The sequence below is a fragment of the Cebus imitator genome, unplaced genomic scaffold (assembly GCF_001604975.1).
Source record: "Cebus imitator isolate Cc_AM_T3 unplaced genomic scaffold, Cebus_imitator-1.0 Scaffold150, whole genome shotgun sequence".
Taxonomy (NCBI): Eukaryota; Metazoa; Chordata; class Mammalia; order Primates; family Cebidae; genus Cebus; species Cebus imitator.
In genome coordinates this window covers 3,867,507-3,895,390 of record NW_016107465.1, presented here as the reverse complement: position 1 = coordinate 3,895,390, position 27,884 = coordinate 3,867,507, and the positions used below count along the sequence as shown (strand labels likewise).

The following is a 27,884-nucleotide window of genomic DNA, read 5'->3' as shown; positions in this document are numbered from 1 at the left end:
GTGCTTTTCAGAAGTGCATCTCATTATTTCTAATCCACTGCATTTTTAAAGTGTGCAGTTTATGTGTGACTTAACAGTCTGGATTGCATGTGTCACTTTTATTATCTGGGAAAAGTTAAATTCTGTGGGTGGTGTGTTAAGTTTGAAGGGTTCCCACTTTTTAAAATCCATTATTATTATGACTTTATATTTTTATATCATCCCACCTCCCAAATAATGTTCAGTGAAATCCCACTTTTCTCCAAAAGAAGTGTGCATGTAGCAATGGTGCCACTTTTTTTTTTTTTTGAGACAGGGTCGTACTCTGTCACCCAGGAGTGCAGCCATGCTATCTCAGCACACTGCCACCTCTGCCTCCTGGGCTCAAGTGATCCTCCTACCTCAGCCTCCCTAGTAGCTGGAACCACAGGCACGCACCATCACTCATTTTTGTATTTTTAGTAGAGATGGGGTTTCACTATGTTTCCCATGCTGGTTTTGAACTCCTGGGCTCAAGCAATTTACCCACCTCTGCCTCGGCTTCCGAAAGTGCTGGGATTATAGGCATAGCCACTGTGCTCTGCCAGATGGTACCACTTTATAAATGAGTGTGTGTGTTTGTGTGTGTGTGTAACTTAGTGACCAACAAGATTCTTACCTTTTCTTTAGCTAAGGAGATTTATATCATAGGAAGTGAAATTATATCCCAGGTTTTGCAGCCTGCTCTGACTCACACATTAGTAGAAGATGCTCAGTCATGTCTGTGTCCTTGCCTTTGAGGCCTAGAGAATGTAGGACACAAATCGCATCCTCTGTTTCATCCTTTGTGGGTAGCCTCCATGTCGATGCTGTGAACCTTCCAGGTGTACAAGAGTGCTTTTCATTGGAATGAATGCACATTTCAAACTTAGTGTCCTCCCTCTGCAAACCCTTTCCTCTTCAGGATTCTCTAAGCATCTAGTGCCTCCATCCATCAATCCAGAAATCTAAGAGTTTTCCCTGTGTCATCTCCTCTCTTTTTCACTTCATCCATCTCCAAACTATCACTCTCCTTGTCATCCCCATGCAAACTTTTTTAGGATTTTTTTGGTGTTTGGATTATTGGAATAACCTACTAACTTGTCCTTAACAATCATCAATTCTTTACTTAGCATAAATGGAGGCCTATTGCTTCCCTGGTTTAAACTTTCCAAAGCTGTCCAGTGCACCAGAATAAAATCCAGCTTATTTCCTAAAATATAATGAATGGTCCAGGTGATTTGCCTGGTGTTTCTGTAGCCAGTGCTCCCACCTTGCCTCCTACCCCTCTCCCATCCAGTTGCTATGCCACAACCACACTGGCCCTCTTATACCTGCAACATGCCAGCTAAATGTGTTCCATTTCAGCCCTCATGTCAGCTGGTCAACAGCTTGGAATGCTGTTTCCTTCTAATTTTCTTGTTGCTGATTCTTGAATATTAGCTTTTATGTACTTTCTTAAGAAGGTCTCTCAAAGCAGCAGTCAGGTCACTCTGTATTTCATTGTCCTTTAATTCTTTAATGCATAGCACCCGTCTCTGTTAGATATTTTATTATTCATCTATCCATATGTCATCTGCTCACACTTGCATGTTACCTTTGTGAAAGTAATAACTGTGTCTGTCCTGCATCCTTGATACTAGAAGAACGTCTGACATACAGTCTATATCCAATAAAATTAAGAATAAACAATTCAAGCTAAAAATCTCCAAACACTCTGAATTTAAATACTGAAATGCTGGTGATGGTTATCTCAGTTATTTTGGGAATGGAGAATTTGAGTCAGGACTGAAACTAGATAAGGTGAGTAAAAGCACTTGCCACTGGATGAAAACCGAAGGCAGCTTCTCAGGTGCCAATGTGGTGCATTATAGTACTGTTAATGATCCTGTCTTTATTTTGTTTATTGTGGATTTTGGGGCATTAATTTTGACTTCAAAAATATTGCATTAAAATATTATTTCTCTTCATTACAGAGATTTTAGTGTCCGTCTCCCACCACATAGCCTTTTATTAGACTATTCTCTCATTTTTCTACTTGATTTTGCATTGTGAATTATAGCTAACATTTATTATCTATTTCCTACTAAGCACTGCTTTACTTAGATTAACTAATTGAAAACTCAGAGCAGAACTGTAAACTAGGTAGTGGTATTTGCAGATGAGGAAATAGGCTTAGAGAAGACAGGTAATTTACCCAAGGCCACAGGACTATTAAGAGAAGGAACTCGAATAGGTAACATATGCGTAATATGTTATGTAGATAGAAATAGATATATAAAGTGGAAGAGAGATTAGAATCTTTAACATCTGGAATATTTTCACTACTGTTCTTTCTCAGGTTCTTTAAATAAATTTGCAGTTAGTAAAAGTCTAATGCTTAGGCATGGAAATGCTGACCTGCTGGTTGTGTAAGGAAGATGAAGAAGAGGGAACAGAATGAATGTCATTGAGATGCTGTAGGACAGTGGTCCCCAATCATTTTGGCACCAGGGACCAGTTTTGTGGAAGACAGTTTTTCCAGAAATGGAGGTCGGGTCGGGAGGCGGCATTGGTTTCAGGATGAAACTGTTCCACTTCAAATCATCAGGCATTAAATTCTCATAAGGAACATGCAGCCTAGATCCTTCATATGCACAGTTCACAGTGGGATTCATGCTCCTATGAGAATCTAATGCAGAAGAGGCAGAGCTCAGGCAGTAATGCTTGCTTGCCTGCTCCTCACTTGCTGTGCAGCCTGGTTCCTAACAGGCCAGTGACTAGGGCTGGTCTTTGGCCCTGGGGGTTGGGGACCCCTGCTTTTGGACACTCAATATGGTTCATATATTTCTTTGATCACTATTTAGGAGCACATTAGAGGATATGAAAAAAATTTCCTGTTGAGGCCATATACACCTGAGACCATGTGACTTTGAGGTATTTAATGACTTTGAGAAAAAGTTTTTTAGTAAAAAAATCACTGCACACTACACATCAAAATATGTGTTATATTTTGTTAGTTAATTGTAAAAGGTAAAACTGTGAAAGCTGGAATAAAATATATGTGTTTGAGCCTTTTTAAAGACATAAATGAAAGAAATCACTAAAGGAAAGCTTAGATGAATGACTGTAGTCATTTCTTTCATAGTGCAAATTTATGTACCAGTTTTGTCAACAAATGAAAATAAAATGGCAGATTGGGGAAATATTTGTAAATAAGTTTAAATCTGTGCTTAAAAACTGAATTGTTTTTAAAAAGGAATAGGACAGGCTGGGCATGGTGGCTTACTCCTATAATCCCAGCACTTTGGGAGGCAGAGGCAGCGGATCACCTGAGGTTGGGAGTTCGAGACCAGCCTGGTCAACATGGAGAAACCCTGTCTCTTTAAAAGAAAAAAAAAAAAAGAAGAAAAAAGAAATAGGAAAAACACCAAGTCCTTAAACAATTAAAATGAAAGGGGCAGTTCATAGAAGAAATAGAAATGAATAAGAAAAGTATGAAGCATGTTTCTTCTTGAAAATAAAGATATAAATTTAGTTTTGTCTCTCAAATTTGTAGATGTTAAAAAAATACAGTATTTTCAAAAGTGGGTTGGGTGGTGGGTCTGTGGATGTGTCAGCTGGTACAGTTACAGGACTGCCACAGCCTTCCCAAAGATTACATCCTTGCACTAATCACATTTCTATGATACTCTCCTAAGGAAGCAGAGATTCAGGCGAAGATTTTAGTTCAAGGATGTTTATTAGAGCATTATATACAAAAGCAAAAAATTTAGAAATGCTCAAAATGTGTTATCCCAGGGTAATTGTTAAATTATCACACATCTTTATGATGTTTTTTCAGCTAATTATTAATCATTTCTGAAGAATACTTAGTATCAGAGAATAGTTGTCATAGTATGTTAAGTGAATAACAATACAGTATTGTTGCACGGTTTTATTTTTTGTTTTTTTTTGAGACAGGTTCTTGCTTTGTCACCCAGGCAGGAATGCGGTGACAAAATCAGTGCTCACTGCAGCTTTCCCCTTTTGGGTTCAAGCGATTCTTCCACCTCAGATTACCAAAGGGACTATAGGTGCGCTTCACCACACTCGGCTAATTTTTTTTTTTGTATGTTTTGTAGAGACAGGGTTTCACCATGTTGCCCAGGCTAATTTCGAATACCGGACCTCAAATGATCCACCTGCCTTAGCGTCCCACAATGCGGGGATTACAGGCATGAGCCACTACGCCCAGCCTGTTGCAGTTTTATTTTTGAACAAGAACAGAAAAAAGTACATTTACCTGGGTGAAAAAAAAAGACTGGAAAGATACATGAAAATGGTCAAATTTTAAAATAGTTTTCTATAATAAATATTTGTAAGTTTTATTAATGGGAAAAATGTTTAGTGTATGAGGGCATTAAGACCAGGAGCTCTGGACAGATAAGAGACCTTGGTAGGTTCCAGTCTGTCTTCTTCCTCATTAGCTGTCAAACAGCAGAATCCTTGCATGAGTCAGTTCTCTCATTTGTAAAATCAGTGGGTTCAGAGCTTCTGAAACCTTTTCTCCAAAGTACACCCAGAGGCAGAGAGAATGAGCATGTACTCTTAGGAGCAAAGAATGGGGAGAAGTTGAGCAGATTGGCTCAAAGTAACTTGCTGAATGAGTTTTAGCAGGAAAATTTCATGCAAACTCCCTGTTCTCCAAATTATACTGACGCCAGCTTAAAAAATTTTTTTTGAGATATTTATATATCATAATTTACCTCTTTATATATTTGTTTAGAGACAGAGTCTCACTGTTCCCCAGGATGGAGTACAATGGCACAATCTCAGCTCACTGGAACCTCTGCCGCCTCGGTTCAAGTGATTCTCCTGCCTCAGCCTCCTGAGTAGCTGGGATTATAGGCACCTGCCACCACATCCAGCTAATTTTTGTATTTTTAGTAGAGACGGGGTGTCACCATGTTGGCCAGGCTGGTCTTGAACTCCTGACCTCAAGTGATCTGCCCATCTTGGCTTCCCAAAGTGCTGGGATTACAGGCATGAACTACCATGCCCGGCCTAAAATTTACCATTTTAAAGTGTACAAATTTATGTTTTTTTTTTTTTTTTTTTTTTTTTTCTTTAAGCATATTCAGAAAGTTCTGCAACCAATTGATGTTAGTTTTTAATACACAAATGTTTACTATGGGCACACTAAGAAAATGCTCTTGCACTTTTGAGTAACCTTGGATGATCAGGTGATTCTTCTGGGAGGATTTTACCACATTGAGAAGTCCAGGACTACATGTCCTTTTAATACTTTCAGTAAATGAATTTTCAATGTGTTTTGCCTGTCTTTTTCTTTAAAATCACTTAACTGGGTTAGTTATTATTAATAGTCCTGATTAGCACTAAATTACCTGTCCAGTTTCTACTTGTAGTTGGTTATACTGAATTTAGTTCTATTCTGTGTTACATTTAAAAAATTATCTAGGATCTTCTGCAAGACCATGCTGGGGACAAATGGTTAACTGTACTCAACTCTTGCCCTCAACAGACAGTTAAGTTACTAGAGACAGGAAGTTATGGCAACTTTGATCTTAGAGGCGCTCTGTTTCAAATGCAGGTTTCAGTCTAAGTGGAGGAAAATGTGCAGAAAACAGAATACAGATATTTTAAGGTAGTTATAGTCTGGAATATGGACAACACATGGATTGGGTTTTGACTCAGCATTAAAATACCTTTATCTTTGTAGGTGTGGATTGATAGTGTGCTTATGGGTAGAAAATTCCTCCTTACCATTTCTGCTTTCACTTTATCCAACTGTATGTGGAAGTAGCCCAAGTTCAGATGAAGTGGGGCTGAGATTTCATGTTTCAGACTCTCAACTTAAACCAGTGGACCTGAAGTACAGTTGCTCTAATTATAATTCAGTTCTGTGAGTCTGGCGTTTTGTTCTTGGCTGTTCTTTACCTGGGTGCTGGCCATGTAAGAGGCTGGGGCAGGGCATTTGTCCTGAGCCTTCTCATTTGTTAGGGTCTTCAGATTAGACTTCTGATAGTTTGACAGTGTCTCCAAATGCACTCATGAAAGGCCCTGGCAGTGTGAAATGAATATATTCATTGTGTAACTTTAAAGGCTACGGTTTTGATAACTGTTTTGGCATAATAGAGAAACTTGATTTAAAAAAAGGGCCGGGCGCGGTGGCTCAAGCCTGTAATCCCAGCACTTTGGGAGGCCGAGGCGGGTGGATCACAAGGTCAAGAGATCGAGACCATCCTGGTCAACATGGTGAAACCCCGTCTCTACTAAAAATACAAAAAATTAGCTGGGCATGGTGGCGCGTGCCTGTAATCCCAGCTACTCAGGAGGCTGAGGCAGGAGAATTGCCTGAACCCAGGAGGCGGAGGTTGCGGTGAGCCGAGATCGCGCCATTGCACTCCAGCCTGGGTAACGAGAGCGAAACTCCGTCTCAAAAAAAAAAAAAAAAAAAGTAGAAGTGGTATGGACTTCCCTCAGCCTGTGAGAGGCCCTGCCAGGGTGTGTTTTCTGCCTCCCCTTTTTTTTAATCCTTCAGAATAAAGAGAATAGACCATGCGGACCCTTGAAATTCTTGGTAGTATATTCAGTGACTGTTTTCCAGGGCCCTTGTATGGAAACGGGCACCAGTGTCCTTCAGAGCAGTGGCAGTAGTAACTGACATTTTTTAAGCATTGAGCAATGCTTCTTCATATGTGGTTTGGCCTTGGCAGCTCTTTTAATAACATAGTAGTCCAAGAAGCCAGTTCAAGTGAGAGAAAGAACCAATGAGTCCATGAATGCTTTCAGCAATAAATGCTAATATACTACCATTAAGAAGGTAACATATGATTGGATTTAGAATGGTCATTTTTGACAGAACTATTTGCAGACTACATCATGCAAACAGGCAAAATAATCAGTATAAACATATGTATGCTTTGTGTGGATCAGACACAGAGTAAATACAGATTTGTGTCAGAACTTGTATGTGGGAATCCTGTTGTGTGGAAAAGATCTTGGCAAAAAGAAAAAAAGGTCTAAAATGAAAGAATTAGATTGTGTGAGAGAGTGCGTGTCTAATGTGATGTATTCTGATAGCTTACTAAGTGATGCGCTCTGTGGTAGTATATTTAGTTTGTTTGATGATTGTTCTGAGAGGAAGAGATGTGAAATGAATTGGGGATTGCTCTCTGCACATTATCATGATCAAGCGATTAGGGAAGAAAAATTAGTATTCCTTATAGCCAATTACGCACACTGGATGAAGTGGCCTTTTTCATAGCATGATTCTTAAATAGTTTCATTTCTGGGCATTTAATGAGCTGGGATTAGAGAAGGCAGAGTACTTGCCTGAGGGTACAAATAACTTTTATGGGGACATTTAAAATCATATTTATATAGACCCTTAAAAGAGCAGGGATTTTCTGGGACTCACACTCTTATGTGTTGATTTGCTTGTTAAAGTTATTAAATGACTTGATTGGAGATATATTTAAATTAGCAAAAATGAGACCCTTCTTCCTCCCCCAGACATTTTATATGAGGGCTTATTGCTAGATTTTATAGTATCAGTGGTCTTGGAAGCAGAGTCATATTTCTTTAGATTGGTCAGGGTTACTTGTGCTTTTCATTGCCCTATGCTGTGAAAAGACATTAGTCATCACTGCATTCTTGAAGCAATCTACTAGTAGAAAAGTCTGCTTTTTTCATTCAGAGAAAGAGAATTGTGAAGTCTCTTACGCTTTTCATTTTCATGTGGCCTTAGGAAACAACTAATTTTATGTAAGTTGGGAACAGCTGTTTTTTTATTGTACCAAAATTTTTCATACTAATCAGTACTAGATTGTTAAAATGTCCATTTCAAACTCAGAGAGTATTGCATAATTCTATAAAAATAGGAGAATGACACATGAAATTTGGATTACATGCTTGTTAAGAATAATTCATTTGTCTCTGACATAGAACTGTATGGAACAAAGAAGCTGAGTTTTTTGCATTGTTGATGTTTTAGTCCATATGCATTTGGCCTTCTCGTATCCACAGGTTCCATACATGGATTCAACCAACGTTAGATAGAAAATATTTTTTTAAAAACCCACAAAAACAATAGAACAGTAAAAATAATACAAGTGATAATACAGTATGACAGCTATTTACATAGCATTTACATTGTATTAGGTATTATAATTTGGAGATGTTTTAAAGTATGTGAGGGTTGTGTATAGGTTATGTGCAAATATTACACTATTTTATATCCGGGAGTTGAGCATCTTGGATTTTGGTGTCTGAAGAGGGGAATCCTGGAACCAATCCCTCACGGATACCAAGATAGGACTGTGCTTTCTTTTTGGCTAAATTCTGATCTAGTGCCAAATAATATCTTAATTTACTATTATTATTCTACCTATAATATTTGCATCACACAGATTTTTCTTACATGAAGCTTTACCTTCACTTTGAATTCACAACATTTGTGTGAACATTAAGTTCTTGAGTGAAATTTACCTGGAACTTCGGGGCTGGCCAATTGGAAGATGGCACCAAGATTCAAAGTGGGTCCCTTTAATTGAAATAATATTCAGAAATTAAAAATTAGGTTAAAGGGAGAAAAATTGGGTGTAGTCAAAGCCTGGATGAGATAATTTTAAATTGTGGACAGTAGAAGTGAATTATTTTGGATTTTGGATAGTTGTGAAAATCATGCCCAGCCCAAGCTTGGGCATCTGAAGACTGGGCTTGAGTCTTGGAATTTGCCTGTTCTTAGCCATATCATCTCAGCCATGTTGCCTCACCTCTCCAAGGCCTTTTCTCTTCTGTGGAATGAGGATAAAGACACCTATCTCAAAGATTAAGAGGATAAAATGGCAATATATTTCAAAATGCTTGCAAAGGATAAAGGGTTGAACACAAATCTTTTATATTCAGGAGGTGGTGACTACTGTGTCCCCTGTGTGTACATTGGAGATTATTCTTAAAATGTGTGGGGAGGGGAGATGGGGAAGCATGGTGGGTGGTGGCTTATGCCCGTAATCCTAGCACTTTGGGGGACTGAGGCAAAAGAATTACTTGAGTCCTGGGCGACATAGTGAGACCTCATTTGTAATAAAAAAAGAGAGAGAGAGAGAGAGAGAGTGTGTGTGTGTGTGTGTGTGTGTGTGTGTGTGTGTGTTTTGCATGTAACATGCACTTTTCTGGCAGGTAAGTACTTTGGGGGAGAATTAGCAGCCCTGGATTTGGTTTTGGCTCTACCAGTATTTTTTAGCTGGATGACAACTGTTTCTTTATCATGATTGGCCTCCAGAAGAGTGTCATGAAAATGAGTTACTTAATAGAGAGCACTTTATAAATAAAAGATTTATAGAGAATAGGAGAGGAGGAAGAGAGCATGCCCTCCATTCCCTTGCCTTCATTGTCCTTCATTTGATTGGTATTTGTACTAGTCAGAGTTCCAGCAGGAAATGGATGGCACACTCCTATGTGGGGATTGAGGAGTGAAGCAGATGTAAGTAGCTTGTAAGAGCTGGTGCAGTAACCTGGGGCCAAGCAATAGCTAGGCAAGGTGAGGGAGCAGTTGTTGGAACCCAGAGAGAGCATCAGTATGGAGAGGGCCACCCAGCAGGAGCTGGGACCTCTGGATGCAATATAGCACATCTGTGCTGTCCTGCAGAGAGGAAGCTAGGAGAATAAATGCCCCTTCCTCTTTCTCCTGCTGTCTGGTGTTCTATTAGCTAAGCTCAAGCACAAGACATACTATAACGAAGCTGTTGGAATCCCTGTTGGTCAGCCTTCTTGGGGTACCCAGCAAGATGAGACGATGAAGAAAGGATCCCTGGGTGTGTTTCTGGCAACAGGAAAATATCTTAAGAGTTGATTTTTTGATTATTTTTTCTTTCCTCTTAATTTTTCCTGACTCATTCATCAGTCACATGTTTGGCCCCTACTTGGAGTCTACATTAGTATGATATCCAGTGTGTAGACAATGCCCAGGGACTTGGTGACTAGATTCAAGGAAGTACCAAGTGTTGATTGCTCTTGTCCAATGTAATTTCATTGAAACACATGCCAATGTGCTTATACTTCATCTGATACTTTCTCTCTTTCTTTTTTTTTTGGTGCAGGGTGGTTATAAGTGTGTAAAAATTTCTCAGGTGACCATGAGAAAAAAGTTCCTGTTGCCTGATTCTCTTTCTTTTTCTTCTTATACCATAACCTCACAAATTAAGATTTCTTCTATTTGTGTTGTGAATTAATGATTGTTTGCATTTAGACTCTAAGAGCAAGCCTTTGGCTCTGAGATTGTGATAATAAACAAGCAATATGGATTTTTTTTGTCTTATATACTTTTAATTGCTTGGAAGAGTAAAGATACTAGTTTCTGTAAATGGTTGATAATGAGAAACAATTTTGTAGCTTTATCTCTACTAGAGAGAGGATAATTTTCAGCCACTTTATGCTTTTCACCACTATTCATGGTTGGGATTATAAAATACTCATTTTAAACTTTTTGGATTAATCCTATCAAACTGGGCAGATAGCATTCACAGTACAGTTGTTAATTTATATTTCTAGGAGTTCCAGATCGCTTTACTCTAAAGTACTAGGAAAATTATTATAAAGGAATCAGCTACTGCAGGACTCTGTGGCTAGAAATACCTTTCATTGTAACTGTGTGAGGGCTGTGTATTTACCAAGACATCTACAGTCATTTAAGAGTGCTTCTATGAAAACTGAAATACTTAATTGAAATTTTGTGATTATTATAAAGATAGTAATGAAATACAACCATCAGAAAAACAAAATGAATTTAGGACAGATGCCATATTACTAGCTTTTATTTTTCTTTCTCCCTCCTTCCTTCCCTTCCTCTCTTCCTTCTTTTCTCTCTCTCTTCCTTTCCTTCCCTTTCTTTCTTTAATTGTTTTTCTCAGCTTTGTAGTGAGGAAATGACATTAGGGACCCTGGGGATATGGCCATTCTGTGTTTCATTCTGTTCTTCCATCTTTAATATCCAAATTGGCACTTTTATTTTCTTTACATTGTTGGAGTAAGATAAAGACAGTTATTGTTTTGGTAATCTCAAGGAAATTTGAGAGGGAGTGAGAAAGGACACATGAAAATAGCCACTTACATTTAGAAAAATGAAGTTTTAGAAGATTTAGATTCATTGTAGAAGAAATACGCTGTCATTTCATGAAGTGATCCAATTTTTCCTTCTTTTCTTCTTCCCAGGGACATATATAGTTCTGTTAGGGATTACCTTTTTAGGCTTGTGGTAACAGAAAAGTAACACTGAATTTGTGAAAAAGGAGATAGCACAGAAGGAATAAAAAAACTAATCACAATAAATTTCTGTATAATGTTATTAGTCAGGAATGGGGAGGAGGAAGAAGAACCATCATGGCTTTTCTGAATTAGGCGATTCCTTTGTAACTCAGTCAGCCATCCCCCCCCTACCAAATAAATTCAGGGATATGTGATGTATAGAAAAATGATTCTTATTCATGCCTTACCAGGACACTGTGTTCTTATGGCAAATGTTAAAATTAGAGAAAATGGGCTGGGCATTGGGAGGCCAGGGCAGGTGTACCCCTTGAGGCTAGGAGTTCACGACCAGCCTGGCCAACCTAGTGAGAACCCGTCTCTACNAAAAAAAAAAAAAAAAAAAAAAAAAAAAAAAAAAAAAAAAAAAAAAAAAAAAAAAAAAAAACAGCTGGGCATGGTTGTGCATGCCTGTAGTCCCAGCTACTTGGGAGACTGAGATGGGATCTCTTTATCTTAGAAGTTTAAGACTGCAGTGAGCTATGATCACACCATTACGTTACAGCCTGTGTGACAGTGCTTTATCCTATGTCTAAAAAATAAAATAGGCAGTGTGTCTAGAAAATTTGAGGCCCTTTTTCCTTATCTCTGTGTGAGTACCATTTGTATAAGTGCACTATCATTTCCAGATCCAAATCCTGGCTCATCAACCCAGTGTCCTGGAAGCATTTCAGATATTCTCCAGGGAACAGAGCTTTATCAAGTTTTTATCATGTTCAAAAGATACTGTTGTCATTGTTTCTTGCAAGATACATGGTCACAAATCACTGTCAAAATTTGGTGCTTAGTGGTTTCCAAATAGGTGACAGGCTTGGGGGTTTTTTGTTGTTGTTGGAGCTTATCTGCCTTTGAAATAGACTTGCTCCCTCTAATTTTGCTAAATGTTCACCATGGGTAGCATTACCAGTTCTAGAGTTGTTCCTCTCAGCAGGTCATCTGGGGATGTTAAATCGAAGGCATGGTATTTTGGTTTTGTTATCTGAGAAACTGAGATGGCACTGTGGTCTGATGAGCTGCTGTTGTTCATCTTTCAGGGACAGGAGAGAGTGGCAAGAGTACGTTTATCAAGCAGATGAGAATCATCCATGGGTCAGGATACTCTGATGAAGATAAAAGGGGCTTCACCAAGCTGGTGTATCAGAACATCTTCACGGCCATGCAGGCCATGATCAGAGCCATGGACACACTCAAGATCCCATACAAGTATGAGCATAATAAGGTAGGTGTGACTCTTCATTGGAACAGTTGGCTGAATGGTCCAGCTATTCACAATAATGTGACAACGCGAGTGGCCTCTTGACATGCCTGGAATGCATGGGGGGAGGGGTTGGAAACAATACGTTTTCCATCCCATTATAAATGAGACTTTTAATGGATAATAAGTTGTTGATAAATGTCTTTTTCTTTAAACCTCTAAAGTTACACCTAATAAAAAAACAGAATCATACCTTTAGTGATATCAATGAAAGGCATATTTGGATGTTCAGCAATAAATATTTTCAGGTTTAAAATTTGGGGAAGCACATTATGTTAAGGAGACAGTTTGTAAGTATCAAATTGGCCAAAGTAGGGGATTTCAAAGAGATGGTAGCCTTGCTTTTTAACAAACTGAAAAAGAATGAAAATAACTTAAAACCATTCTGTCTGGTTTAATTTTGAATTTTGTGATTTTCTTTCAGTGGTACTAGAGGGTTTATTTTATTTCAAAATAGGCCTATCTTCACTTCCAATAACCTTTCTTACACATTTCCTTGCAATTGTGTTAAAGTAACAGAAACTTCTTAAGCCACTTAAAGAAGGATTAGGGGGAAAAAAGCCCTAAAATTTTAGCTTTTTAGAAAATAAACACACTTCAGTATCCTCTAGTATTACTTCTTGGTTGAAATAGAATACCATCCCCCTTCTCCTCCACATGAAAATAAATGCTATAATTGCTTATCCTCTAAATATTATACAGAAGTGATACCAAACAAGGTTGGCATATCTGAGAGTGGCCCCGTGTTTGAATGTATGCTTCAGTTGTCCTGCATAAAGCTCGTAGGCAGGAACTGGACGTGCACCCAGGGTGTGACTGTGCTGAGGCCCCCAGCCTGAGGGAAGGAATATCTATTTGGAATTTGTTAGAAATCTCTTCGTTGCCTTCCCGTTAATCAGCACATCCCCCAAGGATGCAGTCTTTGCTCCTTAGGGATTTTAGAATGCTGATACTAAAAGTAAGCCTGGCCTTTTGTTGATAAAGCACTGTATTTGTACTTATGATTATTTTAGAGCCTTCAATAAGAACGTTAATTCTTTCAGTACTTTTGGTAAATCTGCTGTGAAGGATATTCCCATTTACCAAGTTTAGTAGGCAATAGCAAGAAGTTGGTATGTCCAGTAGGACTTATAGATTTAACTCACAAAAAATGAAACCATAGCTAAAATAAAGCAATTCTGTATACCTTTGCCTCTGTTACCATTCAAAGGCTTCTATAATAAAATACCGGCCGGGCGCGGTGGCTCAAGCCTGTAATCCCAGCACTTTGGGAGGCCGAGGCGGGTGGATCACGAGGTCAAGAGATCGAGACCATCCTGGTCAACATGGTGAAACCCCGTCTCTACTAAAAATACAAAAAATTAGCTGGGCGTGGTGGCGCGTGCCTGTAATCCCAGCTACTCAGGAGGCTGAGGCAGGAGAATTGCCTGAACCCAGGAGGCGGAGGTTGCAGTGAGCCGAGATCGCACCATTGCACTCCAGCCTGGATAACAAGAGCGAAACTCTGTCTCAAAAAAAAAAAAAATAAATAAAAATAAAATAAAATACCAAGTCATCGGCATTTACTTTTCTCTTGGATGGTTCCTTGAAATTAACTACTGGTTTCTTATCTAATTGATATTTTCACACTTGGCTTTCCAGTGGCATCAGGAATCTTTTCACAAATAACAAAGAGACCTTCCACAAATAATTCCTCTTGCATTTATTTTCAAGAGTTAAAAAGAGCTGGGCAAGTTTGTGAGCCCAGGAACATGGTAATTAAGCCAGAGCAAGGTGCATGGATATATCTAAGTCATCTGAATTTGAGAAGATCAGGGTTCTCCCTGCCCCGAGAAGTCTCAGTGGTTTCCGAAATCATTAGCATGCTTGTTTCCTTGTAGTTGTAATTGTATTGAGTTTGTTTGTTGTTTATTTTTTAATATCAGTGACTTATCCAGTCTATAGCCCATTGATAATAGGATGATCTGATGAATTCTGGCTGACTTACCATATGTGTGCTATTTATGTTTCTTATCTATACATACCACACTGCCAGTTTATGCATTAAAATATAATCTCCCTAAATTTTACTCCCCCCCCAAATCTATTTTCTTAGATGCTCCAGAAGAATCCTTTAGGACCTTGCCCTGTTGTTAGATTTTCATATGAAGATCATTTATTTTATAGTCATGATGTTGAAGATCGGGTGGGATTTATGCCTTATTCACATAACACACTGAAGAATGTTTAACACTGTGTGTTATTTGAACTCTTCATGTCAGTTCTAATTGAGTAGACTTTGTTGAATACTATTCAGCTATAAATTGACATCATAAAAAGTTACAATATATGAATTTTCCTCAGATATCATAATTAATCCTCATAAATCCTCCTGCATATCTTGGTTACTGAAGATTGCCTAACATCATGACTTTAGTGTGTGATGACCTCCAAATTTTCTGTGTTTAACCTCTTTTCATTCGTAATACAAGTGACTTTCACATTTGTTCCATTTTCTCTATATCATATACATGTTCTAAAGCATCACTCTCCCCTTGCTTCATCTATTAACTTTCTGAGCTCTGCCCACTCCTTGCCTTTGTTTATACTTAAGGGCATTATGTCTTCTCCTTTCTGTTCAGCTCAGCTGCCTCTTCTTCCAAGAGTTCCCTGCTCGTCCCCTAAACCCTCATAGTGCTAAGTAATCCTAGTCGTCTTTAGCATATCCATAGTGAAGTATTTGTAATTTTCTAGCTTGTATTGATTATGGTGACTTGGATCTTATTTTCCTCACTAGATTTTGAGCTCCTTGAAAGTCATTATTTGTCAGATCCATCTTTGCATTCTTCATTGTCCCTGGCATTATATCTTGTACGTAGTAAGGTGCTCGAAAAATATTTCTTTTTGAATAGGTAAATTATTTGTGGCCGGGTGTGGTGACTCAGGCCTGTAATCCTAGCTTTTTGGGAGGCTTAGGTGGGCGGGTCACCTGAGGTCAGGAGTTCAAGACCAGCCTGACTAACACGGCAAAACCCTGTCTCTACTAAAAATACAAAAATTAGCCAGGTGTGGTGGCACATGCCTATAATCTCAGTTACTGAGGCAGGAGAATTGCTTGAACCCAGGAGGCAGAGGTTTCAGTGAGCTGAGATCCTGCCACTGCACTGCAGCTGTCAAAAAAAAAAAAAAAAAATTGTGAGTTTAACAATTGAGAGTTTCCTCGTCTGCCTCAAAGTTGTCAAAATAATTATTCAAATCAACGGATAACTCTTGAAATCTCTATGCATAAGGGAATAAATGCTACATACTGTCAGGGATGCAGAGAAGTTTAATCAGGGCTGGGCAGAAATTTATAGCCCAGAAAGGGAGAAGGGCAGATTTGTGGAAGGAGCACTTTGGGGAGAAGGCATGGCTATAGCAAATGATCACAAGAAGGAATTTGCATGCGATGTAGAAATCGGCCAGTTTAGCTTGAGGGAATTCTTATAGAGCAGGACTAGAAAATGGTTTAGAAAGTTTCATGAAAGATTTTGCATCCAGGTTAAATTTGAATTTTATTTTCTTGTTTTTATTATCTTAATAGTAATTTATGTTTCGGTTAGAATTTTCTACAGAAATTTCTGGTTACAAAGGTATATATAATTTATAAATAATCTAAAGAATTTGATATAAAGATAAAATAACTGTTTTAGAAATTTGACTTAAAAAACGTAACCATTTTGGTTTTTTAATAAAGCTTTTCTGTACCTACCATCACATTGGCCGTAATCTATAGATAGTAGCGTAAATTAAAAATACTTTCTAATATTGTCCAGCCTAACTTTGTACTTGTTTTTGAGCTCCTGTATTTTATAAAGCAAAACATGACTACACATTATATGAGCTCTTCTGAACTGGGAAGTTGTTGAGTTTTGTTTGCTGTGAAATTGGTTCTGGCTCTTGGAATGCCACCCCAGAATAACTGAGGTTTCACTTTCTCCTGCTAACTTGTTGCTTGAACTGAGAGTCCTGCCTGGTTGCTGGGTAGTGGGTGCTGTGGTCAGGGGGAGTCCAGTCCACAGTCTCTAAACCAAGTGGTGTGGCATTGCATGCCCTTTGTCAACAGATTGCAGAATTAGTAAGGAGCTTGTAATTGCACATTTTACCAAAAGAAAAATGAATTCTTCCCTGAGTATGTATGTGTTGTCTTGTTCTTGTACTTTTTTTGCTAAACAAACACTGTTTATAGTTGAGCTGCGTGGACTTAGCCCAGGTGAGAGAAGACATAGGTCTTAGGACTTTTAAATATACTGTGAACTAGGGTTTGTTTATTCCTAAATATTATTTTGCATTTTCCTTGAACACAAATATTGATAACTAGTGATAAAGAGGGATTAAATATTTGTCACTTGGTCAAATCAAAAGACGTATTTAAGGCTCCACTAGGTGCAAAGCATTTGACTGTGAGATTACTCTGTCATTTCTTAGTTTCCAAAAGAAAGAATTTTTATCCTTGTTAATTTATGGCTTCCTTTTTTTTTTAGTTTATTATTTAAAAATTTTTACTTTAGGTTTAGGGGCACATATGCAGGTTTGTTAATATAGGTTAAACTCATGTCATGGGGGTTTGTTGTATAGATTATTTCATCATCCAGGTACTAAGCCTAGTACCCAGTAGTTACTTTTTCTTATCCTCTTCTTCCTCCCCTTTCCCCCCTCTTTATACAGATGTGCTTTTCTGATTAATCTTTGCTTTGGTGCTGAAATCAGCTCTTAATAAAAAGGAAAGGATATAAAGTGCCTGTGTTTATGTGGCTAAGGAACTGTCTCGAGTTATAGCTGAGGGAGTGGATCTCAAGATTTGAGATTTTTTACTGTCTGAACCTGGCAGTTGGGGTTCTTCCTGTATTGCCTGTTATTAGTTATTTCATATTTGTTTACCATATTTTCTCAATCAGATTGAGTAAGCAAGTTTCTTCCTTTATAATTCTTTATCTCCTCTGTGACATGCCAGACGTGTTATAGAAGCTTTTGTTTATTGAGTGAGTTACTCCAGATAGTGGATCCTAGTATCCTTTGATAGTTGGATAATAATCTCTGTGAACTGTGAAATAAGGGTGGTATTGTGGCAATTTCAAAGTATTGATAGGCCCCTGTTCCCTTTGCCAGTCCGAAGAGAAAAGAATCTGAGTCAATGCTTCTTTATGTAGTGAATTTAAGACAGTTGTCCAGGAAAACTAAGTCTCACCTTGGGTGAATGTTGAGTGGACAGTTGCACCCATTTTTTTTTCTTTGTAAACCAGTTTTTCCTCTTAGACTTGCAAGTCCTGATAACCAGGGCTCATTTAGCACCTTTGCTGCAGCTGTCTCTGACTAACTAGCCAGGCATTTTGAGGTCTGACACCTGTGTTTCCCTTTTGCCTTTTGTCTTCTCTGAGAAATTCTAACAAAGAACTTGTCACAGGAAAGTACCTCGTTAAACACATTTGACACTTTCTGAATTTTCTGTACTTCCTGAAAAAATCCAAGGCCCCAGAAGCCATTTTTCATTTTGCCGAAGAAAAATACAGCCAAATTTCTGGAGAACTGTTGCCCTTGATCAAGGAATAAAACATTACTACTTTATTCAACATGAGTGAATTTTCTTAGTTTACAAAATACCAAAAAGCTGATTTCATTTTAACATTTCCTACCTATATAATAAATACATAATAGAGGCAGAACTAATAAATATATATGTTCTTATCTACCCCTCCGAAGAGCTTTATCGGTCAGGGTTCTCTGCTTGCAGGCAACAGAAACCAACACTGGCTAACAAGTAGAAAATGAATTTATCTGAGTACAAGTTGAAGGATGGGCTCTTGGAAACTAGGGCAGGCCCAGGGAACTCATCTGTGAAATGGATGAACTCTGACCATTTCTAATCTTCTGTCACCCACCCAAGGTTCAGATTTCTAGGAAAAAGTGCTGGTTTGGAGCACATTGTTGTTTGAATTTGCATTTGTTTGATAACTAAACATCCTGAACACTTTTTTTAATATGTTTACTGGCTGTTGGTTATTTCTTATAAAATACATTAATTTTTTAACCTTTTTTCCTTTGGCTTGTCTGATTTCTCATTGTGCTAGCTCTTTGGACAGGGGAAGGCGCAACAATATGATTGACGGTCTCCGAGGGAAATCTGGGTACAGTTGGTAGAAGCAGGGGAATGATGGTGGCACAAATTACCAATCTTCACTGCAAAAATACAGTGTGAAAAATAAAATGACACATGGATTCTCCATAGGAGCAAGCCCTCTGATTTTAGTTAGCATTTACAAAGTCTTTGCTAAAATAAAATTTCTTACTCTGGAGTAGAAAGAATTTAAGGGGTTAGTAACTTAGTTATATATGAAGTAGCTAGCTGAATTTGAGTCTAAGGATTGAATATAATAACCTTGGGATTATCCCATCCCCCCACCTTCAATTGTTTGAACTCTAAGCCCGAATTTCCCCATCTATAGAATGGGACAAATAATAATAAGATTATTTCAAGGGTTAAATAGATAATGTATGTGAAAATGTCTTCTGAATGGTTTTTGAAAGTTTGGAAGTTATAAGAGGAATTGTCATTATGTAGAGAATGAATACTACTAACCTTCCATCTTTTTAAAGAATAAAACAAACAGAAAAAAAACAGTGTGACTAGATTTAGGAGGTATTTAAGGAAAACCTCAGAGTCACTTCAGAATGACAGCCATTGAAATGGGATACCAAAAGAGGTTGAGAAATCTCCTTATCTGGCCGTGTTCAAAATAGAATGTATTTTTAACATGTGAATTTCTTTAAAGCACTTTTGCTAAAATAAATCTAGGAATGTACTAGACGACCTCTAAAATTCTTTTCAACACTATTTTTCTTCATGTTGATTTTCTAATTCTAAAACTTAAAAAGAGCTGAAGCTGTTACTACAATTATTTTCTTATAATTTGAAGATTCTGCCTTACTTGAACTTTGTCCATTCTGTAGCACCTGTGAAAATTTTTTAAAAAGAAAATAAACAATAGATTGGCTTTGTCAAGGGTCTCCAGCCCAATAGAGGTTTTTTTCTTTGTATCTAAATCCCTTAAGTGATTGCAGCAATTAATCTATGTTGATTTTTTTAAGTGTTCAAAAGTTCGATATCAGATGAAGGTTTTTGTGGGTGACAGTGATTTTAATTGGATTGTTGGCCACAGGGTACCAAAACAGCCTGTGCTTTTTCATAGGGAAACTTTCTACTCCTGCTTCTATGAATCTTTGAGTGTTTTCTTGTCTTTTTCACAGTCTGAATGAATCTATGGACTTTTCATGGCCAATCTGAGTCAGCCACCTCTTTTTCTAAGATTGGTTTATTGCTGCTTTCTCCTTTCTCTCCAGGATCTTGGGAGTTGAATCACCATGGAGTCTCTGGTTAACTATTATCAACTTTCAAAATCCCTTTCTATAATTTTTCTCTTTTAATATCTTGCAAATACTTCTTAGCCACATTTTCTTCTCCTCCCTTCATCTTTTGCAGTTCTTTATTCATTTTATATCCATGATGGCCATGTAAAAACAGCAGATGAATATAAGATTTTAAAAATTCTTTGTTTTGTTGGCTAAAGTTAATTCGTAATCCCAAGGCATGCCATATTGCCTAGTGAGGATGTAAAGCTAACTTCATTTTCATCAGAGGAGGACTCTGAAACAAAGGAAGACATCAGCAGTAGACTGAGATTGATATTTTTTTTCTTTTTTGGTAATAAAAAGATTTTTAAAAAAATACAGAAGAGTGCACACATCATTAGTATTGAGTCGCACGTGTTTTTCCATCGTCAATATATGTATATCTAGATTTCGTGATCTGGATAAATATAACCATAACCTTAGAAGACTCTTCATGCTCTCTTTCCATCAGTACTCACAAGTTCTGAAAGAAGACCATCATCCTCCTGACTTCTAGTAACAGATTAGTTTTGTTAGTGTTTGATCTTGGTATGAATGGAGGCATATAAAATATATGCTCCTTTGTCTCTGGTTTATTTCACTCAACAGTGTGTTTGTGGAATTCACCCACGTTGCTAATTTGTAATTTTTTTTTTTTTTAATTCTCATTGCTATGTAATAGCAATGCCCTATAGAACCTTCTGTGCTGATTAAAATGCTTTCGGTTGCTTCTGTTCAATACAGTAGCCACTAGCTACATGTGACTATTGAGCTGTGAAAGGCGGCTGGTATAACTGAGGAACTAAATTTTTACTTTTATTTAATCTTATTAATTTACATTTATATTTACATATGACCAATAGTTACTGTACTCGATAGTAGTATAACTTTTTTTTTTTTTACAAGTATGCTATCATTTGTTTTACACACACACACACACACACACACACACATACACACACACACACTATATCCTGTTATAAAATTGGACATTTCTGGCTGGTAAAAATGCTGCAAATATAAACATTTCTATGCCTGTCTTTGGTGAACATAAGTATGCATTTCTTTGGACTATGTATCTGACATTTGGAATTCCTAAGTCAGAAAGTAGGCATATAAACAGTTTTAGTACCTAGGTACTGCCAAAGAGTTTTCCAGAGTAGGAGTTCCTTTTATATTAAGGACATACATCTTTGTTGAATAAATGGATTACAAATGTCTACTTTTTGGCTTTTTATTTCCTTAATGGTTCTTTCAGTGAAAGTTCTCACTTGTAAGATAGCCCTATTTATAATTTTTTCCTCTTCTAATAATTGCTTTTTGTGTTCTTTTAAAGTAATCTTTGCCTACTTAAGGTCATGTAGATAATCTGCTGGATTTTCTTCTAAGTTCTTTATTTTGCATTTTACATTTAGATCTAAACTCCATTTCAGGTGGATTATAGAGTATGGTATGAGATAAAGTTTAAGTTTTTTTGTTTTGTTTTGTTTTTTGGTGGAGTCTCGCTCTGTCATCCAGATTGGAGTGCAGTGGCACAATCTTGGCTCACTGCAACCTCCACCTCCTAGGTTCAAGCAATTCTGCCTCCTCAGTCTCCCAAGTAGCCAGGGCTACAGGCGCGTGTCACCACACCTGGCTAATTTTTGTATTTTTAGTAGAGATGGAGTTTCACCATATTGGTCAGGCTGATCTTGAACTCTCCTGACCTTGTGATCCACCCGCTTTGGCCTCCCAAAATGCTGGGATTATAGACATGAACCACTGTGCCTGGCAAGGTCAAGTTTTTATGTTTTTGATCCAGATATCTGATTAACCCAATTCATTTATTGAAATGACCATTCTTTACCCAGGGCAATGTAGTACCACTTTTGTCACAAATCAAGTGAATGTGTATGTATGAGTTCGTTTCTGGACTCTCCATTCTGTTCCATTGGTCTATTTTGTATATCTTTTGCCAGTACTGTGCTCTATTAATAACTAATTTTTGCAGTGTTTTAATATTGGGCAGCAGTAGAACTCACTCAGTGTTGGTTTTCTTCTTTGGGATTGCACAAGAGATGAATTTATTCCTGTGTACTTTTAAGGAAGAGCATTTCTTTAACTGGCAGGTAGATTTCCTAGGGTTAATCCAAATGTATTAATTGTTCTCTCTAATGCAGACATCTTCCTTTTTCTTGAGGCTTCAGTTTATTTCCTTATCCATACTGTATTAGCTGCATAGCTCAATAAAAGGACTTTTATTTTTCCTACTTTTATAATATAGTTTTCATTTTTAGATCAGTGTCCTCATTTATGAATGGGGATGGTGGCTTTATTATTATTCAGTTATTTTCTTTCTCACTTTAATCATTTCTTCTAACAAGAGTTGGAGCTGGACACAATGCAATGGAGTTCTACCAAATTCCCCTTCCGCTAATCACTTTTTGGGTCAGTGTGGCTCTACACCAGATTTTACATCAGAATCCCTTCCACTTTCATATCTTCACCATTTATAGCATTTAGATTTAACAAGCTTACTTGGATTTTCTTTTTTGTGTTTCGTGATCTCAAGCTACTGGAAGTAGACCAATTCATGTAGCTCAATGGGAGAGCTAACGTTACATCAGAAGATAATGTAAGCTGATTTTGCCCTTTTATTAACTATAATATTTTAATCCTGGTGTGTTATATGGTTACTCATTTGTGCCTAATGCAGATAATGGGAAGCAGCTCACTATAGTAAAATTAGGGGCATTAAGCACAGGTGGAACTGTAGACATATGTATCCACATACACACATGTATACACACACTCATGTATGCCAGCAGTGACCTTTGGACACGACATTGTATGTATATGTGGGAATAAAACTGATGGAAGCCCAGCATTATCTCTGTATTGTACACATGCAGTGACTATGTTTGGATAATGTTCCCCCAGATTATGCTTTATGGCCTATCTGCATTGTTTTTCATTTTGTCTCAAAGTAACCTAGCTGGGCTCATCATCAGCTCATGCACAGCTTCCACATCCACAGCTTAGTTCATCTTTAGCTAATTCACATTGTTTAAAATTGGATGAAAGGAAAAAAAATTAACACTTGAGGGCAGAGATTGGACCTTAATTCCTTAAACCTAGTCCAGCATTCGACTTATAGTTCTACTCTGTTGAATGAATGAACAAATGAACATTTGTTTACTGTGATGGGTTTTTGTGTACTGTCTGGTGTACACACAAGAACACAACTACTGGAGTCATACACAGCTTAGTTTGAAACATACTGTACAGCAAAACTGTTGTGTGATATTGAAGAAATTAATATCTCAGAATTCCAGTTTTCTTATTTGTAAAATAGTGGTGATTCTAATGCCGATTTCCCATTGTGTTTTGAGAATTATATAGTCCAGACAAGTTGAAAGTATTGTCCATTGTTAAATTGAGATAATGTTCTTTAGTCATTCAAAAAATGTTTGCTAAGTACCTCCTATATTGTAGTCAACAGAAACTGATATGGCTGTGTAAAAAAAAAAATAAAGCACTCTAAGGAATATTACTGATCAGTCCAAACACGTGAGCGAACTCTGCTTTAGCATCCTGTCTCTCAACTGCTCTCAGCTGCTTAGACTAACCTGTGTAGAATGGCCAGGAACTGGCAGCCACCATATAAAACACATGTGGCATAGTTTAATGCATTTTATTAGGAAGTTGTGAAGCTGGTCATTTGGCTGTTCTTGGTTAACTCCTGGCAAAGCATCAGATGAGTACTTTCCTTGTTCTTTTAAACCAAGTAATGTATGGTTTTCCCGTCTTAATTTTAAAACAATGTATCTATTTTCAATTAGGCAGAATATTTGCTGGAACTAAGGGAAAGTGAATGCCTGAATGGAGGTCAAGGGAGAATATGAGAATTGCCAGCATATTTCCTTCTCATTTTTACTCCCCTGGAGAAATCTTCTCAGTGATGTATTTAGTTTTTGCTATTTTAGAAATTTAGAGTAGCGCTTACTTAGTATTTAGCAAAGCAGCGGTTTTGTTCATCTTAATAACATGTATCAAAACCTAAAAATCTTGTTGCTTCTAAGAAATTGTACTTACTCTTTATTATATTGTTTTACCCTAAATTACTTCCACCTGCTATGCAATTATGTTTTTAAATAGTATGTTGTTAACCTACTCATGATTTTCAGTAGTACAAGCGTGTATATCCAGACGTGAAATATCAGCAAGAAATGTGCTATAAAAAACAATGACTTTTCGTGTTATTTTATGTTATATTATGATGCTTTTCCTTTCAAGAGAGAAGAAAAAAAGCTCTTTATTAATAGCTACAGTTACTCATTTTGGCTAGTCCCATATAAATTTATACTTTTAACACCTTTATTTTCCTTATTTTATGTTTCTTAAAGTGAATTTGTTAAGAAGATACCTTTAAGTTGATGCCACCACTTTGAAACTGAAATGTAACTGAGAGGAGTGGCATATATCAAGAAATGTGATATCCCTGCCGAGATTAGCAGTAGTATTAGATTGGCTGGTGGGTTATCTGCTTCTGTCAATGTACACACTTCCTCTGTGGTGAAAAGTCTAACGGTTTTGAACTAAAAAGAAGACCGTACTGAGTGTTGTCAGCATTGGCCTCTCTGTGAGGTGGTGAAAAGTCCTTAAAGACAGTGCTTCTGTGGTAAGAGTTCAGCTAATTAGGTGATTGTGTATGCATTCTCGAAGGCACTAGCCTCTAGTCTTTGGTCTCTTGACTGTCTTTTAGTCATTTTACCATCTACCAGGCAGCTGGTGGACAGCAGCAGGATGAGGTTGCATAGCTATTTGATTATATTAATGGAATACTGCAGTCAACATACCTCACTAAAGTTGGGGATTAAAATACTTTTAGATTCACCTGTCTTTCAGTTGACTTTGATCCTTGGCATAAAATAACCAATACCATGTACTTTGTGGGTGGGCAGCATCAGTGTTGTGCAGTTTTTGCCAGCCATGGGGGAGAATGGTAGCCCAGAGGAAGGGGTGCCTTTTTCTCTCTACAGCAGTCTCTTTTTGCCAGACTCTGTACACAAAAAGTGGAGAGGTGGGTAAATTTTTCTAATATGTACAGAAGTGCCACATACTCCAGTGACAGCTTTGGGTCTTCCTAACTGAATGTGAGGTTGAGAACAGTGATTTTGTGTTCTAGAGTAGTGCTTCTTGAACTTGAATATGTGTACAAGTCATGTGAGGCTCTCAATAAAATGCATATTTGTATTTCAGTGGATCTGGGGTGGGCCTGAGATTCGGCTTTCTTCAGAAGCTGATGCCGAAGCAACCCGAAGTAGAGGCTTCTTAGAAATAACTAGAGGAAATAGGAAGTCATCAGTATGCTACCTTTTGGAGAGAAGGTCCCAGAACTTATACTTGAATAGGATTTTGGGTATGAGACATTAAGCAAATTATTTAAACTCTCTATGCTGTGCCTTCCTTGTCGGAAAAGTGAGGACATAATAGTATTCGCTTTGTATGGTCAATGTGAGCGTTAGTGACGATATATAGGTGCAAAACTTTTGGGACAGTAACATCAACATAGCATCTACTAAATGGTTGTTGAATTATTCCCAGAAAGTGCTAGGTCAGGAGAAATGTATATCTGTTTCGGGAAAGTGCACATTATTTGAGAAGAAATTGTTTATTGTTTAAAGACATAGGAGAGGCTATGATCTAAGAATGAGACTAAGGTTCTCATGATCGGGTGCTGCAGTGGTTTCTTGGGAGCAGCGGCTGGTTTCTGGTAGGATCTAAGGCATCAGAATGTAGATGAAAGTGGAGGCCCTTCTGAAGGAGTTTATGGATTTCTGTCACTGCTGAGATAAACGAGCCTTCACTTTTCTCTAACAGCCAAAGTATCTTGTTTTCCTGACTTCAGGCTGTGTGTTTGTAAGGTGAGGAAGAAGGTAGACAGTCGAATAATAAAACAGGCGAAGGGACAGAAGAAAAGGGGAGAGAAGTAACTTCAGCCAACCACTCTGGGCCGTTTTCATTTAATATGCTCCAAAATGTGAGGTAGGTAGTAGTGTTATAATTTTACAGATGAAAAATGTTTAAAATACGTGCCCCAAATTACTCAGTTTGTAAGTTTATGGGGCTGGATGAAGCCCAACCCAGAGTTAGTCTTACACTTCCCTAAAGGCAGCTCATATACTTGACTCCATAAACACCTCTGGCATTTAGGACACATGTATTTAATTTTCTTATGCAAAAGAGTAAATGGAGTTACCTGTGGCCACTCCATCTGTCTTTCCACCACTTTGGCGAGCTCAAGTTATACTGCTGTGTCCCCAGGACCTAACAAAAGCCCTTTCCCACAGTTGAGCTCAGTGAATACTATGGAATGAATGAGTAAGTATTTAATCAGAGAGCTGATCACATGATACCACTATTATTATGAATCTTTTAAACTTTTAATGCTGATAGCCACCTATTTGATTTCTGCGTCTTGACTGTACACCCTTTTTACTTGTTCTTTATGTTTATTAATCCATACATTTCACATCTACTTAAATAATTTTTAAAATCCCACCAAGTATTTTTTCATTTCCCTTTGGGCCAGAGGAGGTGTAAGATGTGTGCTTTGCTTATGGGGACTTGCAGTCTCATTGGAGAGGCAAGATACTTCACAAAATTATTTAATTCTTTAATGTGCAGTCAAGGCAGTTTTTATAGGAGAGCTCATATAGTCTATCTTTTTTTCTTTCCTTATTTCCCTTTCTTTGCCCCCCTTCCTGCTATTCTGGGTTGGTGCATGTAGTGATGCATCTGGCAATGCTGGGTGTTTGTCCATTTTCTGACAATTTCCCATGGAGATATCTTTGTTAGGAGCCAGGGAAGACATCTTAATTACTGCTGCAGTCTTGGGATAATGAAATGCACAACTCTATGAAAAGCTTGATCACAGGTCACAAAAGTGGTTGGAAAGCTTATGCAGCAGAAAACCAACTTGACTGAATTATGAAACACCTCTGGTATGTGAACATAGCTGTAATACTTGAAATTAAGAAGCTTGTTTCCATAAATACTAGATCCTTTTTTCTTTTTCTCAAATAGGAAAACATTTTTATAAATATACAGATAAGTGTGTTTATTGTAAAAATTCAGACAACATAAAAAAGCAAAAGAAGGTAAAAATCACTTGTAATCTCACTATGTAAGAAATCTGTGGATTTTATGGTATATTGACATACTGATATTTCACTTTGCACATATAAATGTAGGTTCACCATCCCTCATCCAGAACTCCTTGGGGCAGTTTGTTTCTGAATTCTAAAAAAAATTTTCTTGTATTATAGAAAGATAAGGTGAGAAAACCCCTACTGAGGTTTGGAGTTGTACTGTGTAATCAAATACATTAACATTTCAGCAGCAAAATATGTTAATATTTGCAATTAGTGGAATAAATGAAGATTGTAAATAGCTTTGCAGCCAGTCACATTTCCCATAAATTAATTACAATAAAAGTCTTTCAGTTCTTGGAAATTTGGGGGTTTCATTTAATAAGGGAGTATGGACCTATTTACAAAAATATATATATATTTTTTGTCAAGTATATATCACAAGTACTTTTTTCTGACTTGTTTTCTCACTTGTGCCATAATGAACATCCTTGCAGTATAAACTGCTAGCAATGGAATTGCTAGGTCAGAACATTTTTCAGGCTTTTGGTAAAGATCATTAAATTGCCATCCAGAAAGCTCATACCAATTACTGTGTGGGATCTGAACTTGCCTGTTTTTGCCACATCTTTGCCAACTCAGTTTTATTAGTGTTTTAGGTCTTTCCAATCTAATTGGTGAAAGTGATACTTTACATTTTTGAATACTAATGATGTACTTCATTTCATAAACATTTAGCTGTAAAATTTCCTTTAGGTTAATTCCAGAGATTAAGATATTTTCTTTTTTTTTTTTTTTTTTTTTTTTTT

The 27,884-nt window shown here is 37.4% G+C and overlaps 1 protein-coding gene across 1 annotated transcript in view; it reads left to right on the top strand.

The window, feature by feature from the left end:
* The window catches only part of GNAQ (G protein subunit alpha q), a 328,594-nt gene that overhangs the window by 98,294 nt on the left and 202,416 nt on the right, over positions 1-27,884 (top strand). The window contains exon 2 of the mRNA XM_017543283.2: positions 12,318-12,502. Coding sequence (XP_017398772.1) covers positions 12,318-12,502 — 185 coding nt within the window. The remainder of the gene's footprint in view (positions 1-12,317; positions 12,503-27,884) is intronic.